Here is a 20,289-nt window from a genome sequence, read left to right as displayed (position 1 = left end):
GGGAAAGAGGTTTAATTGACTTAAAACTCAGCATTGCTGGGGAGGCCTCTGGAAACTTACAATCATGGCAGAAAGGGAAGCAAACATATCCTTCTTCACATGGCAGCAGCAAGGAGAAGAATGAGTGCTCAGCAAAGGGGGAAGCCCCTTATAAAACCATCACATCTCGTGAGAACTCACTATCATGAGAACAGGGTGGGGGAAACCACCTCCATGATTCAATTATCTCTACCTGATCCCTCCCACAACACATGGGGATTATGGGAACTACAATTCAAGATGAGACTTAAGTTGGGGACATAGCCAAACCATATCATATATGTACATGTATATATATTTCCACATATGTCAAGCTGTCCACTTAGGATTTGTGATATACATAACCCCATCTTCAAAAACATTAAGATTCCTAAGATTCTGCCTTAGACCCATTGACTCCTTGCTTGGAGGGATCCCCAAGCACTGCCTCAGTAGTTGTTACACGCAGGAGATTTTGAAAACTGCTCTTCTAAGACGACAGATCGCACAGCCTGTCTGCCATGCCCACTCAGAGTGCACAGTGGCTTTTCTGAATGCAGTGGCTTTCCCGGAGAACTGGCTTCCAAGGAGGACCACGCCACAGGCCCACATTGTGGCTTCCGTCACGATCCTGGGCTCCCAGATTCCTCTTTGTGGTGTTTTTGATGATTCCCAACAGACTGTTGAGTAATACTTTGATCGACCTCAGTTAGGTACCTCGACGGCTCCAAATAACTTAATGGTTTATTTCCTCTTCACCCAAGAGCAACTGTGTTCAGTCCTGGAATATGGTAGAGATTTTCTTTGTTTGTTTTGTTTTTAGAGACAGGTCTCACCCTGTCGCCTAGGCTAGACTCCAGTAATACGATCATGGCTCACTGCAGCCTTGAACTCGTGGGCTCAAGCTGGGACCACAGGCGCACACCATCACACCTGGCTAAACTGAGATTTTGAATCTCCAAGTAATAGTAATAATAATAAGAAGAATGGCAGTTAACATTATCGAGTGCTGGCATTGCGGCCCATGCTGTCCATTCGCACAGCCAGTGAATCAGTGACGACTACTACTGTCCTGAGTGCTTTCTGTGCATTTTCTCCATTAACCCTTACCACAGCTTCATGAGGAAGTTTTGGCTTCATGAACCTGGGGTGTGGGGAGGGTCAGCAGTTTGCCCAAGGTCACAGCACAGCTAGGAAGTGGCAGGGGCGAGATGTGGACACAAGCAGGCCAGTCCAAGTCCACGATTGAACCCAGAGCTTCCCAAACACGAGCACGCATGGGGAGCCCTGCACACTTCTCATATGCAGAGTGCTGGGCCCACCCTTGGAGATTCTGACTCCGTGGCGCAGGGCCGGGGCCCAAGATCCTGCAGGTCTGACAAGCTCCAGGGTTGCTGTGCTGCCCATCTGAGGACAAGACTCTGAGTAGCGAGGCTCCAAACCATGCCTCCAGCAGGTGTCAGTCGTGTTCTGCCTTTAGCTGTCCTGGGGGCCGGGCAGGTGAGCTGGTGCAGCGCTCACACAACATTCCGAAGGACAGGTGATGGGACAGCAGTGCCTGCCTTGCAGAGTGGCTGGTAAGAACACGGAAATATGCCTGGCAAGGGCCCAACACTGAGATATCAAACTGCAGGCCATAGGCTGCAGCTGGCTGATAGACATGTTTTTGCCAGCCAGCACAGCTTTAAAAGCTAGTTTATTTCAGTGGCAAACATGTCAGGATCAGGAGCTGCAGTGTTGGAATCTGGTTTTGCCCCTCTTCACTGTTGAAAGCCCTCGCCATACTGGCCTGCATTTCTGCAGGGCCAGGCACTGGGAGCTGGGGAATGGGGTTGCTCTTCAGTTGACCCCAGTGCTCTTGGGCCCTCATCACCCAGTTTTCATTGTTGGGCCCCCATAATGCACGACAAACTGACGTCAGACCTAAGTTTGAATCCCTTCTCTGTGACTGTCTCTGTGCACGGGTAAGTTAACATCTCCGAGATGTTTTTGCTCATCTGCAAAATGGGAAGAGTGAGCAGGATCATGTGAAATGGTCATGTAAAGCACTCAGCCCAGTGGCCGGCATGTAGTAGGGATTCAGCAGAAAGGGACCTTTATGAAATCATGTTGCTATATAAGGAGGAAAAAAACCCTAGTGTGGCCTGTTTGTGGCCTTCAGAGTTGATGATGTGATTTGTGATGGCAGAAGGGGGCAGCTTTTTACCCTCATCCATGGGTGGTTTGTGAAAATACCCACACACCAGCTAATCTCCCCCTACTCCCAGCTCTTTGTTGAACTTTGCCATCAATGAAAATGTTGGAGTGTCTTTTTTTTATTTGATGTGGGCGGGCAGGGAAGGGCTGTTCTCTGGTGATGCCTTTGAACTTCCTGGTGACTGTGCATCGAAGATGATCTCTTTGCTGGTTAAAAGTTAAGCTCTTCCCAGTTAGTGTGTTTAATCCCAGCAACCCAGAGGCTTACCTGATTCAAGTACATTAACGGGTCATCTGCTTGTTACCTGGCTTATCTTTCCTCCAGCATCAGTTAACCTGGTTTGTTTTTTTCTCCCTCTAGATTATTTGCTCTCAAATAACTATGTAAATTCTATCATCGTTCATAAATTTGACTTTTCTGATGAGGAGATTATGGCCTATTATATATCGTTCCTGAAAACACTTTCATTAAAACTCAACAACCACACTGTCCATTTCTTTTATAATGAGGTAAGTAATTGCCAGAGGGGCACCTGTGGGTGTAAAGCCACACGTGGCTTTTTTTTTTTTTTATGACAGCGCCTTATATCTGGATGGTCTTGTGTCTGTTTACAAAGCTCTTATATGCTTGTTATGATTTTCATGGCAACACTTTTGACTTTGGCATGCTTAAAAATTTTTTTTAATTAAATAAGTTACCTTTCTATTAAAAAAATTTAATTCTTTGTAGAGACAGGGTCGTACCATGTTTCGCAGGTTGGTCTTGAACTCCAGGGCACAAGCGATCCTCCTACCTTGGCCTCCCAAAGTGTTAGGATTACAGGCGTGAGCCACAGCACCTGGCCAGCCTTTCCATTGTTAATGTAAAATTCAATTTGTTCTGAGAGCTTTATACTTGGTAGAGAGGAGACATGCCCAGATATTGTCTTGGGGAAGTGTTGCCCTGTGGGAAAAACAGGAACTCCAGTCAGGGCTGGTTTTGTCACTTCCCTGCTGTGTCACCTTCAGGAAGTCCCAGTCCGTTTCTGAACCTCAGTTTCCTCATCTCAGAAATGGGGATAAGAATGTACATCTTGTAGGGTTATTAGGGGTTGAATTAAATGAGATGATGTCTTCAAAGTGCCTAGTATATACGTAGCTAAAATCATAGACGTTGCTATTGTTGATAAGATAATGTCCCTGACATTCTTTGGGAGAATTATTAAAATGAACAACTTAAATAAATAAATTGCTCCTGTCCTGACACCTAAAAGGGATTTGAACAATAGGGTCAATGTATCTCCCATACCAAAAGGTCCAGGCACTGGCCGTGCTGGTTCATCCTGTGGTTCAACCGTATCAGCGAGGACCCAGGCTTTCCCATCTTGCTGCTCTGCTGACTATACAGTTGGCACCCATCCTCAGGTTCAACCCCTCATGGTCAGAGGGTGGCTGCCACTGCCAAAATGCCTGATGAGATCACTTCCCTTCTTGTGTCCCTTTTTAACTTCCAAAGAAAACTTTCTCAGAAGGTTCCCACCAGGCTTCCCCTCATGTTTCCCTGCGTCCCACTGAGTACTTCTTAGGTGTCAAGTGCTGGGATAAGCACAAGACCAGAAATGATCTCATTTAATCTGGAAACCATAAAGTAGATGTTATTATCCCCATGTTATAGATGTAGAAACAGAGGTTTAGAAATACTGCATTGCACAGGTTAGAAGTGGTAGAACGGGTAATGATCCCAGGTCTGACATTATCTGGACTCTTTTTTTTTATTATAATTTTTAAAGTAGAGATGAGGTCTTGTCACATTGCCCAGGCTGGTCTCAAAACTCCTGACCTCAAGTGATCCTCCCTCCTTGGCCCCCCAAAGTGCTGGGATTCTGGGCATGAGCTACCACTCCCAGCCAATCAATCAGTGATTACTGCTACTACCACTACTACTGCTCTTTTTTCTTTTTTCTTTTTTTGAGACAGGGTCTTGCTCTGTTGCCCAGCCTGGCATGCAGTGGCACAATCACATCTCACTGCAGCCTCCAACTCCTGGGCTCAAGCCAGCCTCCCACCTCAGCCTCCCAAGTAGCTGGTACTATGGGTGTGCACTACCACACGGACTTGGACTCTTCTGCTTCTTCCGTGACTTTGCCTTCCTATCCCTTTCTGCATTCCCCATTGGGAATGAACCACTGACTTACGGTTCACGTTGGCAATGTCTTTTTTTTTTTTTTTTTTTTTTTTGTCTTTTTCTGAAGTCTCAGATGGAATTCAGAGAGTTGGGATGGGGCCAGGCCTGGCTTATGGACTTCTAATTTGTTTTCGTTATTTCTTTTGTTTTAGCACACCAATGACTTTGCCCTATACACAGAAGCCATCAAGTTTTTCAACCACCCTGAAAGCATGGTTAGAATTGCTGTAAGAACCATAACTTTGAACGTCTATAAAGGTAAGTGTCCTCATGGGCTTGTGTCTCGGCCGATTTCTGACTTGGCAGCAAGCGCTCACTCCCGTGTGTGTGCGTACGGTTCTCCGATTGTCACGAGGGAGTGCATTGATGATGAGCCGTGGCAGCTTCTCTCATGAAAAACTTGGAATCCCTTAGCATTTAGCTGGCCGCTCATGGAAATCCTTGCCTTCTCCAGGCACGTCGAAGTCTTGCTCGTGCTCCCGCATAGAAGTAGGAGGTCCTGAGAGGCACGTGTGGGATTCAGAGTGGCTATGTTTTAGAATTTGAGAAAGCAAAGTTGTCTTTTTAATGTGTCATTTAAATGTTTGTGTCTTGGCTTGTGAAATATACTTTAATACAGCTAAGGGGTAATTTGACTTTTAAGTAATATATAAAAGCATGTCACATTTGAACAGCAGGGGGCAATGTTGTATTCCCAACAGGCTGCAAAGCCCAGCACTAACAATTCCTCCTTTCCCTCAGGATGTTCTTAATACCCAAAACATTGCCCCAGGGAAAAAGCCATTCCCCCACTCTCCGCTGCACTGACACAAAGGCTGCCTGGCCACAAGTTTCCTGAACTGGAATTGCCCTTCCAAGGCGACGCTTGGAAGTTCTCTGCCTAATGCCTGGCTTATTTTCCCCGGAGTCACCACAATGGAGATGGGACTATTTTCTCAGGGATGAAAGGGCTTTGACTTTCATGAGTCAAAATGTTATTACTCCCTCATGAGGGTGGGGGCTTCTCAGGGACTCACTCCAGCCTAGCACTGGGCTTATATTAAATTTAAGAACTTTTTCTAAGAGCCCAACTGGACCCATCCAGGGGTCACAAACTGAGGACCTGTGGGCCATATCCAGCTATCAGACATGTTTTAATTGGCTTAGTTTTTGAAAAAATATGTAGTTGCCAGTATTTAAAAATTGGGAGATCTTCCATGATAATCTGGATTTGCACCTTAAAGATGTAGATTTGGCTAGTCGAGGCCCACAGTCCTGCAGCTGGGGGGGTCAGCTGGCACAGAAGCAGCTGCCTCTTTGGGGTCAAGGCCCATGCTCCCAGGTCACGCACTAGACCTCTGGCCACCAGCCAACCTGGCAGGCTTCTAAGATTGTGACCCTGGTCCAAGCCACAGTTGGTTCTACTGCCTCCTGCTCTGTTTTCTCCTGTCTCCTTCTAACCTTATCTCTCTGTGCAGATGCCTCCCACCCTAGTCTCTCTCCCTCTGAGCAGCTCTCTCACCTTTCCAGGTCCTAACCCTGTTAACTGTTGTCTGTTTTTTGCTTTTCCTTCAATGACGATTCCTGTGTTCCTTATTCCAGTGTCACGTAAGTTATTAACCTCTGGTTTTCTGCTTTCTTAGTCTACCCTTATATGTAAATACCTTGCTTGAGAATGGTGTAATTCTCAGTGTAGTCTAGCTCATTCTGCTACTGATAAGTAGGCTCTCCCATGCACCATTAATGTTTAGCCCAACTAATTTATTTTTAAGTATAAAATATCGTAAGAACTGCCTTGATGACTATAGTTTTATGAATAAGATAAACATTTTTAAGTATTTCCAGGAAAGACAGACAATTTCAGATTATAGCAGAGGGCTTTTTCATTGTGGTTTTTGGGTTTTGCTTTGTTTTTATTTATTTATTTTTTAATCTTCCCCAAGTTATTTTTGGTAGCTTGACTTGTTTTTTTCTTCTGTGAATTTTCTCAGTGGATAACCAGGCCATGCTGCACTACATCCGAGATAAAACTGCTGTTCCTTACTTTTCCAATTTGGTCTGGTTCATCGGGAGCCACGTGATCGAACTCGATGACTGCGTGCAGACTGATGAGGAGTAAGTGACACCCCCAGGGCCACTCAGTAGATAGACAGGGTGGTTAGGGGAGAATTCTGTTTTCATCAAGGAAAAATGAACACAAGAACAGCACTTCCCTACCTCTGTGTAGGCAGAGCATGGACTTCCATACTCTAAAAGGTCCTGCTCACCTATTTGTAATAATGAAACACTGGAAACAACTCAGATGCCTCCCAGAGCAGGCGGGGTAAATCAATTCAGTACAGCCATAGATGGGGCTGCTAGGCAGCTGGTGAGAAGGTCAAGGGGCTCTGTCAGCTGATGAATGCATTAACAAAATGTAGTCTGTCTGTACGATGGAATAGTGTTTGGCGATAAAAAGGAATGAAGTGCTGACACTTGGTATGGCGTAGATGAACCTCAAAAGCATTATGCCTAGTGAAATGCCCAGAATAGGTGAATCTATAGGGGCAGAAAGTAGATTGGTGGTTTCCTAGGGCTAGGATGTTGTGTGGGGACATAGGAAGCAACTGCTAATGAGTATAGGGCTTTTTTTTCTTTTTTGAGACAGAGTATTGCTCTGTCACCCAGGCCGGAGAGCAGCGGGGTGATCATGGCTCACTGCAGCCTCAACCTCGTAGGTTTAAGCAATCCTCCTGCCTCAGCCTCCCAGGTTGCTAAGACCACCAGGCCTATGCCACCATGCCCAGCTAATTTTTTTGATTTTTAGTAGAGATGGGGTTTCGCCATGTTGCCCAGGCCAATCTTGCATTCCTGGGCTCAAGCAATCCTCCTGTCTCGGCCTCCCAAAGTGCTAGGATTACAAGTGTGAGCCACACATCCGGCGAAGTCAGGGGCTGCTTCCTTTTTTTTCTTTTTTTTTTTTTTTTTTTTTTTGAGACCGTCTTGCTCTGTCACCCAGGCTGGAATGCAGTGGTGCAATCTTGGCTCACTGCACCTCTGCCTCCTGGATTCCAGTGATTCTCCTGCCTCAGCCTCTGGAGTAGCTGGGATTACAGGTATGCACCACCACGCCTGACTAATGTTTGTATTTTTAGTAGAGACGGGGTTTCACCATGTTGGCCAGGCTAGTCTTGAACTCCTGACCTCATGATCCGCCCACCTTGGCCTCCCAGACGTGCTGGGATTACAGGCGTGAGCCACTGTACCCGGCCATAAGGGGCTTTTTTTTGCAGGGGGGATAACAGTGTTCTAAAATTGACTGTGATCATGGTCAGGCAACTCTGTGACTCTACCAAAAACCATTACATTGTGTACTTTAAGTAATTGAATGTTATGGTATGTGAATTATACTTCAATAAATCTCTTTAAAAAAGAGATTAGGATGGTGCTTTTGTCCTCAGAGGGATGATTAGAAGTTCCAGAGCAGGATTTCTTTCCCTTGGCTCTGTTGACCTCTTGAACTGGGTACCATTGTTGTGGGGGCTGTCCTGTGCATTGTAGGATTTTTAGCAACATTGCTGGCCTCTCTACCTGCTGGATGCCAGTAGCACCCCTCCCCAGTCATACCAACCAAAAATGTCCCCAGACATTGCCAAATGTCCCCTTTAAGGCAAAATCACCCTCACTTGAGAACCGCTGCTCCAGGGTGACAGCTTTGCCCAGGCCTAGTGAGAAGTGCACCTAGATGGGGTCAGGATGCTAAAGGGACCAGGGCAGACCCAACGGAGCAATTGGGAAAGCTAGAAGCCTTATGGATTTAAACAGTCGTGGATGCGAGACATAATGAGACACTTAACTATAGAAAGAACAAAGTTATACAAGCAAGGAAATGAAATCATAGTCCTCTATGTGGCTCCACAACGAATGTTATGACATCAGCCCCAATTACTGATAACTACTTGGGGGGAAGGGGCAGAGAGAATGGAAGAGTTCCGTCATAACAGGAGGTCAATAGATAATACCTAAAATGGCTCAATTGCAAAATAGAAGTCCATGCAGATTTTCTAGAAATATGGGAGGAACTGTCTGCAGAAACAAGTAACTGCCTCTGGACAGTGAGGAGAAGTAGAGGAGGGCTGGGTGTGGTGGCTCACACCTATAATCCCAGCACTTTGGGAGGCTGAGGCGGGCAGATCACTTGAGGCCAGGAGTTGAAGACCAGCCTGGCCCCATCTCTACTAAAAATACAAAAATTAGCCAGACATGGTAGTGCACCCCTGTAATCCCAGCTACTAAGGAGGTCAAGGCAAGAGAATTGCTTGAACCTAGGAGGTGGCGGTTGCAGTGAGCCGAGGTCGCACCACTGCACTCCAGCCTAGGCGACAGAGCGAGACACTGTCTCAAAGAAAAGAAAAAAATAGTGGAGGAGGCGAGCCTGGGCCGGGAGCTGCTCTTTTTCATTATCAGCTTATCAATGCTATTTGATATATTTGATATAAACCTAGCTGTATATATTACTTTGATATTTTTTAAACCAAAGTATTAAAAAGTGAGGCACTTTAAATATACCATTAGAGAAAATGTTCCAAAGTATCTTATTAAGGGGGAGAAAAGTGCAAAACGTTGTGCATAAATGTTCTAGGTCTCAGGCGCACGGTGGGTTCATAGACATTCATCATACTGTTAGGCTTTACAACATGTATTTGCTATAAATATTTACCAAATCTCTTTTTTCTTTTCTTTTCTGAGATGGAGTCTTGCTCTGTCGCCCAGGCTGGAATGCAATAGTGCAATCTTGTCTCACTGCAGCGCACCTCCCAGATTCAAGTGATTCTCGTGCCTCAGCCTCCTGAATAACTGGGACTACAGGTGCATGCCACCACACCTGGCTAATTTTTTTTTTATATATATATATTTTTAGTAGAGACGGGTTTCCCCATGTTGGCCAGGCTGGTCTCGAACTCCTGACCTAAAGCAGTGTGCCTGCCTTGGCCTCCCAAAGTGCTGGGATTACAGACGTGAGCCACTGCACCCAGCTAAAATATCTTGTTGAAGTATAAGAAATAATTGGCTAGGCATAGTGGCTCATGCCTATAATCGTACCACTTTGGGAGGCCGAGGCAGAAGGATCACTTGAGTGCAGGAGTTTGAGACCAGCATGGGCAACATAGTGAGACCCCCTCCACCCTCTACAAAAAATTTTTAAAAATAGTTGGGCATGGTGGCAGGTGCCTGTAATCTGAGATACTCTGGAGGCTGAGGTGGGAGGATCCCTTGAATCTGGGAGGTTGAGGCTGTAGTGAGCTGTGCTCATGCCACAGCACTCTAGCCTAGGTAACAAAACAAGACCCTGTCTCAAAAAATAATAATAAATAAATAAAAGGAATAATTATCCAGAATTATGTAAAAGAAGCAGAATGGATCTTGTTTTTGCTTTTTCTTTTTTTCAAGTATATACAGTTAGACGGATAGAAATGTGACATCTGTATTTTAGATGTGACTACTACTAGGAGAGGTAAAAATGTAGAAAAAACAGACATTAGGGTTATAAGTCCCAAAATGTTAATAGTGGATATCTGTTAGTGGTGGGTTTGAGACTTTGAATTCTATTTGCTTTTATATTTTAATTTGCTGTTGTCAAAAATGATCATCTATCAGTTGGGTAATAATAACATTACAAACAAAATGCCTAGCTAGCATTTGCTGCATACTGCTTTGGGGATGATGAAAGTGTCCCCACCAGCTGTTTCTGGAGTGTGAGACTGACTCCACCCAAGAGACATTACCCCCTGGCCCCCCACCCCCAGCATGCTGTTACTAACTGCAGGGAGACAGAGACCTCCAGGGCAGGGGCCTGGGGGAGGGGTGTTGTGTCTTTGCTCTGTGTCTGCATGTCGTCAGGGCCACTGGGGTGGCCACGGCTGTGGAGGCCTGCTTTTCTCTTTAGAACTCCTCTGGAGCATTTTAATTATGGTGGATTTATTGCTCCATTAGTGCTGCTTATCTGGGGAGCCAGGGGATCTTGCCACAGCGGCTAGTAGCTGTGCTTATGCAGTGGCTTGCTGGAAGAGTTTAGCAGCATTTTGCTTTGTTTACCTCATTCTGGGAGACCCCAGCAGTCCCCTGAAATTGATTGCAGTAAACCTGCCCATTTTCCCTTGTGTATCTATCTCCCCAGCAGGGGCCAGGATAAGTGTCTCTTGAGACTAACTCAAATATATGGATGAACCCCCAGTGACCTAAGTCTCGGGCCATTGATGTTAGGCTGAAAGGCTCCTAGTGTTAGCTCCAGGCTGAGGTGGTCATTTCTCCTGGCAGGCACCGGAATCGGGGAAAACTGAGTGATCTGGTGGCAGAGCACCTAGACCACCTGCACTATCTCAATGACATCCTGATCATCAACTGTGAGTTCCTCAACGATGTGCTCACGGACCACCTGCTCAACAGGCTCTTCCTGCCCCTCTACGTGTACTCACTGGAGAACCAGGACAAGGTGAGTCCGGCCCCATGGCTCCCGCTGGCTGAAGGCCATCAGAAGTGGGGAAGAACAGTCCCCAGTCCCCTGGAATGGGGCTGAGTGTTGCAAATCAGGACTGAGGTTTTTTTGTTTTTCTTTTTTTAAGATGGAGTTTTGCTCTTTTACCCAGGCTGGAGTGCAGTGGTGCGATCTTGGCTCACTGCAACCTCCGCCTCCTGAATTCAAGTAATTCTCCTGCCTCAGCCTCCCGAGTAGCTGGGATTACAGGTGCATACTACCACGCCTGACTAATTTTTGTACTTTTTGGAAGAGATGGCATTTCACCATGCTGGTCAGGCTGGTCTCAAACTCCTGACCTCAGGTGGTAAACCTGCCTGTGCCTTCCAAAGTGCTGGGATTACGGCCAGAACTGAGGTTTTGAGCCCAAGGGAGATTCCTTTCAAAGCACGCTGGCTTTCCTTTCCTTTCCTCTTATTTCCTGAGACAGAGTGTGTGTGTGAGAAGGCTGTAAAAGTGAATGAGAAAAGATTACCGACATCAGGAGGAAACAGGAAACATCTAAAATGTAGGGTTTTGGTTTCTGTGTATCCTTCCCTGAAGTGTTCTCCTCCCCAGTAACTTTTCCTGGTAGTTGCCAGAACCCACTGATTTGGAGAAGATGCAGACAGCAACAGAACTTGCACAGCAGGGAGGGAAGGGATGGAGCACACTCAGGGAACGGTCCCAGGGTGGTGACTGTCCACTGTTAGCAGGCCCCAGAGGCCTGTGGGGATGACGGCTGGTAACATGCAGGGCCTCAGGACCAGGAATCTGCATGTCTCACCTATCCTTCAGGAGATTCTGCTGGTTCTCAGGGCCCCCCTGTGAGGAATGCTGCTTCTGGAGGGGAGGCCTCTGTGCAGTTCCTCCGGAGGTAAAGGGGCCTCAGCAGGAGGCAGGACGGAACCAGCTGGTCACCATGCAGAGGTGCCCCAAGGGGATGGAGTTATGAGGATTCTCACTACAGATGAGTAAATAAAAGAAAATGTATTTTTAGTAGAAACAAGGTTTCACCATGTTGGCCAGGCTGGTCTCAAACTCCTGATGTCAGGTGATACGCCTGCCTCGGCCTCCCAAAGTGCTGGGATTACAGGCATGAGCCACCGCACCCGGCCACAACTGAGGCTTTGAGCCCGAGGGGGATTCCTTTCAAAGCACACTGGTTTTCTTTTCCTTTCCCCTTATTTCCTGAGAGAGACAGAGACAGAGTGTGTGTGTGAGAAGACTATAAAAGTGAATAAGCTCCTTAGCTTTACAGAGGCAGCTCTGGGAGGCAGAGACAAAGTATGAGAATTGGAGTTTTCAGACCTGGATTCAAATTCTGCCTCTTCCCTTTCCTACCTCTGTGACCTAAAGCAGTTAACCTGAGCCCGTTTGTTTGGCTGCAAAATGAGGGCCTAACGATTCTTCTCTAACAGGGTGGTTGTGAAATGGAGCATCTTGAAATTCAGTATAAACGAAGGGCTTTTCCAAGGCCAGAGTGCCCTAAACCTCCTTCCCCATGCTTTGAAAATAACTTCCCAAGAACAGGCCTCCTGGAGGCCTCTCTTGCCGGGGCGTCCAGTGCCCCAGCTGCTGCAAATGAACGTGCTTGGTAACTGAAGGAGCAAGTTCTCGTGCGTCAGCCTCTCATCTGTGAGTAACGGTGAAAGGTTTCTCAGATGGAAAAATAGTGGCCTCGCAAACAGTATTGAGTGGGCTTTTGCGTAGTGGACTTTCGAGTAGCACCAGGAAAGGACAGCCCTAGGTCTGTGGAGGAAGTCAGTGGGACAGCACGCCTTTGTTCACACAGAAGGCTTTTGGCTTTGTGTATTTTGTGCTGCTCACTTGTGTGACCTGATCTCTCTCTCTCTTTCCTGCCACCCGCCACTAGGGAGGAGAACGGCCGAAAATTAGCCTGCCGGTGTCTCTTTATCTTCTGTCACAGGTATGCTTGATCATTCACCAATGTCCCCACTACATTTGGGGTCCCATGGCGTGCCACTGCCTTGAAGAAAATCCCCAGGCCTTATCACCCCATCTTCTCTGTGTCCCCCATGCTGAAGTAAAATAACAGCAAAAAGGGGGGCTTTCTGTTTTCCAGGTACTAAATAGAGGTAGCGTGTATCTTTTTCATGGTAGGAGATGGAAATCCAAAGAGAAATGAAAAATAAACCAAACCTAACTTGTGTAGTTGATTTTTACCGTGAAGACTGAGGTTTCCAAAACAACTGAGGAGTGCTTGAAATGCCATGGAAATGTGGGCTACAGCGCTTTTACTTCTGCAGCTTTGAATGAAGCCCCACACTGCAGAACCGACAGCGTGCATACACATAGCAACCTTGGTGTAACAAACTTCCTGAAATGAGTCTCTATTGTTGAAGGGCTTTATCATGGTTCTAGTTCCCAGATTACCTTGTGGAAGGGATCTTGTAGCAACCTTAGCTCTCAGATTTGTGTCTTGAGCCAATTTGTCTCCCTCCCCTCCTTAAACAAGTGTGTTTCCTTCATGTAATTATGTAATATTTACAAGAAGGGAAAAACTCCATGGAGACCCAGTTACATAACTTTAAAAATATTTTTATTACAAGCAGTCCAGACTCTCAGAGCATCTCATTAGACTATTAAGTAGTCCAGCATTTACCCAGAACTCTGTTTCCGCTTTTGCAATGACACAGGTATGTATTTGCTTTGATGAGGAACTGTCCTTCTGACTCGATCCCCAGCTGCTTTGAATTTGGGGCAGGGCTTTGTCTTTTTGGCCCAAGAGGAGAGTTTCAGAGGCCACCTCTTCCCCGGCAGGTAGGCCAATCCAGACATGTCCTGACCATCACTCACAGCCCAGAGTCCTATTCTGGGGCTCTGTTGGCTCAGAACTCTGCACGGGGCCAACTTTGTCTGAATGCTGCTCTGTACGACGGCGCTGAGCACAAACCCCAGCCTCTCCTGGCAGCTTTTTTCTGCTGCCTCTTTCCAAGTCTGCCGGCATCTCCTGCTTGGGATTCTGGGAGTCCAACAGGACCCAAGCAAGCCAGTTCTCAGCCCCAGGAATCATATGGAAAGCATCCTCAGGACCCTTCAGCTGTTGGAGCATTGCCCGGGCAGGGTCTCCTCCAGAGAGCATGGCCGCCAACCGCCCACAGCGGGAACGTCAGTGGAGAGAGTTAGGCCTTTTCTCTGAGACTCCTCCCTTGCCGATTTGCTTTGTAAAGGACCAGTAGCCCATGCACCCAGTTGTTTCAGTATCTCACAGAAAACATAGCTTGTAATTCATTGTTCTTCAAACTTGAGTAATAGATCCCTTTTAAAGATAACCTAAAGCCCTGTTTCCCCCTGCATTTTCATTTAACTTAATGAAAATGTGACCTAAATGTGTGAAAAACCTAAAATCAGGTGTAAATCCTGTGTCCTGAAAGCCCCTACCTCAATATAAAATCATTGTATACTTGCAAATTATTTTACAAGCATAGCTAGAAAACCATGAAAATTTTCATGGATGAAGTTAATTTGGTGTGACAGGTGATCCTGTCCTCCTAAAACCAAACTGCTAACAGAGTGTGGTGTGGGCAGCTGGGCCCAGCTTTTTGAGTCTGGCCTGCACGTGCTTTCACGTACCCTACAGTTACTCACCCTCCCTCTTTTTTGGGTTCAGAGCCAGGAAAATGGGCACTGTGCGTGTCCACAGGCAGGAATTGGTTGCTTGTTCAGGAGGGCTTTTGTAGGTGCTCACTGAATACTTGTGGACTGAAAAGAAGGAATAAATGATCAGTTAAGGCCGCATTCATACAAGGTACGTAACAGATATTTGAGAATGAATGACCACAGTGATTGGTGTTTTGTAGTGTTGGTAGAGTGATGTGTGGCACTAATTTGGCCGTAAGGAAGGTGAGAAAAATCATCATTGCTAACATTTAAGGGCCTGCCAAGCCTTGGACGTGGGTTAACTCATTGAATCATACTATGTGGTCTCTGTGATAGAAAAGGTTCCCAGTATTTTTTAAAAAGATGCAGTTTTTTATAGGGAGGTGCCACATGGCCATTCTGCCTGTACCTTTTGTCTAATTTGAATTCTATGTATTTGTTGGAATAATATATTCCCCTTGTTCAAACAGTACAAAACATGGCATGTGAAAAGTCTCTCTCTCACTCTGTACCCTGGGCACCTAACCTCACTCCCCAGAGGCAGCCTGTGTTGATTTTTGCCTTCACTTTTTAAAAAATAATTTTTTTAAACAATGTTTTTTAAAGTTAAAAAGTTCAAACAGGTAAAAACCGGGTTCCTGTTCTAGTTTTGTTCAGGCTCCTGACTTCTATCCCCAGAGACAATTAGGGTTACAGGGTTCTCGTATGTCCTAAGAGAGACATCTGTCAGGGGTTCTCAACTAGGGGCGATTTTACCTCAGGGGATACTGGCAATGTCTGGGGAGACGTATTCAGTTGTCATGACTGAGGCTGGGGTGCTACTGACATCTAGTGGGTAGAGGTCAGGGATGCTGCTAAGCAGCCTGCAGTCGGGGACAGCCTCTCTCAGTACTCAGTTACAGCCCAGAGTGTCAGCAGTGCCAAGATTGAGAAACCTTGGCCTATGCATATGTAAATAAGCAAATATAAACAAGCACACGCTTTTATATACAAATGGTAGATAAGCCACACCCTGTGCTACACCCTCTTGCCTTATACATTTTAAAACAAAATAGCAGGCGTGTCTAGGCCAGCTTTGCAAGACAGTTTTGAATACCCTGATTCTTAAAGCTGATTCTCTGAACATTGGGCAACAGGTGTGGGAGCAGGGCCAGCTTAGCCCAGAGCCAGCCTTCTGATTTTGCATCCTGGCCCAGCTGGGTTTGCCTCTGTCTCGTGTGATTTTCAGCCCCGTAGTTCACATACCTACTGACGATGCTGTGGAATCCCTGTGTGCTAAAACCCACCACAGGGTCAGAACTCCTTCCTGTGATGGAATCTCTGTGTAGCCAACCCTCTGCCAAGTCCTTGATCGGAACAAAACTCTCCGGCCCCTTCTTCTTGTATCACTAAAGTATTGGGACTGTGCCTTCTAGTCTTCTCATAATCAAATTTGACACTAAAATGCCCATGGAAAGGAAGGAGTGTGTTGGTTTGGCTGTTCTTTCCCACATTGCTCCACTTCAGCCGGATTTGGCTTCACCCAGCCATGAGGGACAGTCTCGCATTAATGCACTTCCTTCCGAGGAAGAGCAGCCAGCCAAATAGGCAACAGTCTGAAGGAGAGACTAACCTTAGAAGAGTGGAACCGAGTCCTGCTTCCTGTGGTTCATTCTTTGAATTTTGCATCGTAGGAATTGCTGCTTAATACAGGACTTAGGTAGCCCAGCCTGGTCGCTTCTGATCCAGGAAGCAAGAGGTTGAAAATACCGCACACTTTTCATGCAAATCCCATTTCTTTTTTTTCCGCCAGGTCTTCTTAATTATACATCATGCACCGCTGGTGAACTCGTTAGCTGAAGTCATTCTGAATGGTGATCTGTCTGAGATGTACACTAAGACTGAACAGGATGTTCAGAGAAGTTCTGTAAGTCATTAGCTTTGGGACTGTTTGACCTTAATAGGAAACCATTGCTCATTTTGCTAATCTGTGTATTTCTCTAAAATCAGAAACTAACATTTTGAGTATATAGCAGTGATGATGCATAAGCTGGTCCGGGATTCAGTGAACCTAATCAGAGTCTTGATTGCATACCTAAGAGAAGCTGGGATCAGGTACCACCTGGATTTGATTGATTGTGTGTTCTTAAACATGGAATTGTACCACTCCGGGCCTTAGGTTGCATATCTGTGAGACACTGTTATCGGGACACAGTGAGAAAATGCCTTATCGGAGGAACTAATCTCTACAGAAGTTGGGCGATGAACATCCATGAATGACTCAGGCCCCAGGTGAGGGCAGTAGAGAATGGCGAGGGGTGTGGCAAATTGGAGAGTGTATGCCACCTTGGCGACCAGCTCCTGTTCCACCCCAGGCTGCTGCCGTTCTGCAGGAATATGGATGTAGGATTACTAGGTTTTTTCATGTTTCTAGAGAAGCGGGACATCCGCACTGTTATGTATAATCTCTAGTTTTAAATGATCATCAAGCTTTGGACTAAGTAGCATGTTTGTGGTCTGCAGGAAGGAGCCTTGGAGTTCCATTTGGTACACTACTGAGGGAAAACACCTGATGGCCAGTGTTGTGACTTCTCTTGAAGCTTTCCCATCTTGTCCTCTGTATATCTCTGCTGTCATCCCTCAGATCCTGCTCACATGTCCTGAGCTCCGGCTGCCTTAATCCTGGTCTGACTTGCTTTTCCCCCAGCATGTCCAGCATTTGTGCCTTTGAACCTGTGCCTTTACCGTACCTACAGCCTGGTTCCTGATGCACCTGGTTCCCTCTTTTCAAAGGTCTTACCCACTCTAAGCTCCTTATGGCAGGGATCTCTCCTGTCACTGAATCAGCTGCAGCCTGGGCTGCACAAATGCTCATCTCACTTATGCAGAGCCCAGGCTGCAGCTGATTCATTGACAGGTGAGATCCCTGCCATAAGGAGCTTAGAGTGGGTAAGTGAGATGAGCATAGTGCGTTTTATACAAGGGCTGTTTCCTACAGGTTTCCTGTCGGCAGCCAGGTGCTCAGGCAATGGCCAGGCTGGTAAAAGGGCCAGCTCGCCCTGGGGTAGTAGATTTGCTGCCCCACCTACATGAATGGGTGGAATATGACCCTGTGGATGAAAGGCCACCACTGCATGGAGTACGATTACAAGAGGCCCCTGCCCTTCTGCTGGTTTTGGTGTATGATGGTCTGGCCAGGTCATTTTGTTATTCAGGGGAGCATTAGCGCCTCTGAAAAGCTTCCCAGAAACTCTGTTCTTGTTAATGGTGGTGGCATTAGTTCAGCTGAATTGAATGGGGCCTTTTCATGGCCCCTGTCTGGCCTATCCCTTTCTTGATTCATTCAGCAGTGTTGATGAAGCTCTTTCTTTGGGCCAAGTATCATGCTAGTTCTGGGGATACACAGTGTCATAAATAGTCTGTGCCATATTCGAGCTTTACAGTACAGTAGAGAGGTGGACATGAATCAAATATGCAAATAACTCACTGTCTTAACCCTTATAAGTGCTCTAAAGGGAAGAAGTGTTTGGTGAGAGGATTTGGCCTAGAGGTGACAGGGGTGATGTGTTAAAGATTTTCCTAGTGGTCCATCTCATGACAACGCACGGTCTGGCAAATGTACAGCTGACTCAGTTTATGGGGCCCTAGATATTTCTCTGCAACTTTCTTAAACTAGCGTTTGCTAAATGAATGTAAGTCACGGAAGGCTGAGTCAGCAGAACCAGCAGGGCCTCCAGTTAGAGGTGCCGAGTGCCCTGCCAGCCACCTGGCCTCGGGCAGGTTGTTTCACTCCATTTAGAAAACAGGCAGCGCAAGCCCTGCTCTAGACAGCTGATGGAGATGGGGGCAAAATATAAAGTGCCCACTGGGCACGGTGGCTCACCCCTGTAATCCCAGCACTTTGGGAGGCCGAGGCGGGTGGATCACAAGGTCAGGAGATCGAGACCATCCTGGCTAACACGGTGAAACCCTGTCTCTACTAAAAATACAAAAAAATTGTCCGGGCATGGTGGTAGGTGCCTGTAGTCCCAGCTACTCGGGAGGCTGAGGCAGGAGAATAGCGTGAACCCAGGAGGCGGAGCTTGCAGTGAGCCAAGATTGCGCCACTGCACTCCAGCCTGGGCGACAGAGCAAGACTCGGTCTCAAAAAAAAAAAAAAAATATATATATATATATATATGTATATATAAAGTGCCCATCAAGTGCCTCCCGGGTTGCAAACTGGCCACCAGATTCATTTGGTTTGGTCTGTGCAGTGTTTAAAATAAAATTTTATGAATTGCCAACATTAAAATTTAGGAAGAAAAGTCCAGATTTTTGGAATCTTCTCCAACAGTCAGAAGATCTGGTCCCCATCAATGCACGTTTCTACAGGAAGCTTCGCAGAGCCTGCCCCCATCAGATGAGGCATGTTTACTGTGAAATCTGCCCACTGCTAACTGGGACTACATTGATGTTCATATGTTAATAGCAACTGGAGATGTATTGGGTCCCCCGGGACTTTTTTTTTTTTTTGGTTGCATGATTTCCAGGCCTGAAGATAGCTGCCGTGGCTTCATCTCAGATTGTCTTTACTGTAAGATACCCTCTGCAGTGCTGAAGCTAGACTTGGCGTTCTAAGAGGTGAAACCAGAGGTTGCTGGGCTGTGGGGTTTGCAGCATTGTTTATTTATTTTTATTTATTTATTTATTTATTTTATTTTGAGAGGGAGTCTCTGTTGCCCAGGCTGGAGTGCAGTGGCGTGATCTCGGCTCACTGCAGCCTCTGCCTCCGGGTTCAAGCGTCAGCCTCCCAAGTAGCTGGGATTACAGGCATGTGCCACCATGCCCAGCTAATTTTTGTATTTTTAGTAGAGATGGGGTTTCACCATGTTGCCCAGGCTGCTCTTGAACTCCTGACCTTAAGTGATCTGCCTGCCTTGGCCTCCCAAAGTGCTGGGATTACAAGTGTGAGACACTGCACCTTTTTTTTTTTTTTTTTTTTTTTTTTTTTTTTTTTTTTTTTTTGGGGTGTGGCCCGTCTGTCGCCAGGTGGATATACATGGCGGTCTCAGTCATGCAAGTCTGCCTCCTGGTTCTGAGATTACAGGCATGAGCGGGCCTGCAGCATTTTTAATGTTGTGATAAGAACACAACGTGAGATCTACCCTTTTAACACATTTTTATTTGTATAATTAACATTATTGTTGAGTATAGGCACAGCATTGTTCAGCAGATTTCTAGATCTCATTTATCTTGCATACTGAAACTTCAGAAGTCCAGTGTGCTATCCATTGCTCTGTGGAGTCACCTGCATGACTGATACTTCATACCCATTGGACAACAACTCTCCATCCCCCTAGCCCCAGCAATCACCATTCTCCTCTCTGCATGAGTTTGACAATTTTAGGTACCTCATATAAGTAGAATCGTGCAGCATTTGTCTTTGTCACTGGCTCATTTCACTTAATGTAATGTCCTCGAGATTCATCCATGTTGTCGCATGTATCAGAATTTATTTCTTTAAGGCTGAATGTGTGTGTGTGTGTGTGTCTGTGTGTACCAAGAAATATACCACATTTTCTTTTTCTTTCTTTATCCATTTATCCATCATTATGCAGTTTTAGTTTTTTTGATTTTTTTTTTGGTGTGTTTTGTTTTGTTTTGTTTTTGACAGAGTCTGGCTCTGTCGCCCAGGCTGGAGTACAGTGGCGTGATCTCGGCCCACTGCAACCTCTGTCTCCCGGGTTCAGGTGATTCTTGTGCCTCAGCCTCCCGAGTAGCTGGGACTACAGGCATGCACCACCACACCCAGCTAATTTTGTTTGTATTTTTAGTAGAGATGGGATTTTACCAT

General features: G+C 46.3%; 1 protein-coding gene across 9 annotated transcripts in view; it reads left to right on the top strand.

Moving 5' to 3' along the window:
• The window catches only part of CLEC16A (C-type lectin domain containing 16A), a 240,436-nt gene that overhangs the window by 21,984 nt on the left and 198,163 nt on the right, over window positions 1–20,289 (top strand). For 7 of the 9 annotated variants that reach the window (XM_058434074.1, XM_058434072.1, XM_058434077.1 and 4 more), the window contains 6 exons: window positions 2,576–2,724; window positions 4,531–4,642; window positions 6,349–6,472; window positions 10,655–10,829; window positions 12,727–12,780; window positions 16,267–16,380. In XM_058434074.1, the coding sequence (XP_058290057.1) occupies window positions 2,576–2,724; window positions 4,531–4,642; window positions 6,349–6,472; window positions 10,655–10,829; window positions 12,727–12,780; window positions 16,267–16,380 (728 nt within the window). The remainder of the gene's footprint in view (window positions 1–2,575; window positions 2,725–4,530; window positions 4,643–6,348; window positions 6,473–10,654; window positions 10,830–12,726; window positions 12,781–16,266; window positions 16,381–20,289) is intronic. The other 2 variants (XM_058434075.1, XM_032145444.2) reach the window with 1 other exon arrangement.

This window comes from Hylobates moloch, unplaced genomic scaffold, assembly GCF_009828535.3.
Source record: "Hylobates moloch isolate HMO894 unplaced genomic scaffold, HMol_V3 SCAFFOLD_23, whole genome shotgun sequence".
In the NCBI taxonomy this organism is placed as follows: Eukaryota; Metazoa; Chordata; class Mammalia; order Primates; family Hylobatidae; genus Hylobates; species Hylobates moloch.
This window is presented reverse-complemented; position numbering and strand designations above follow the sequence as displayed.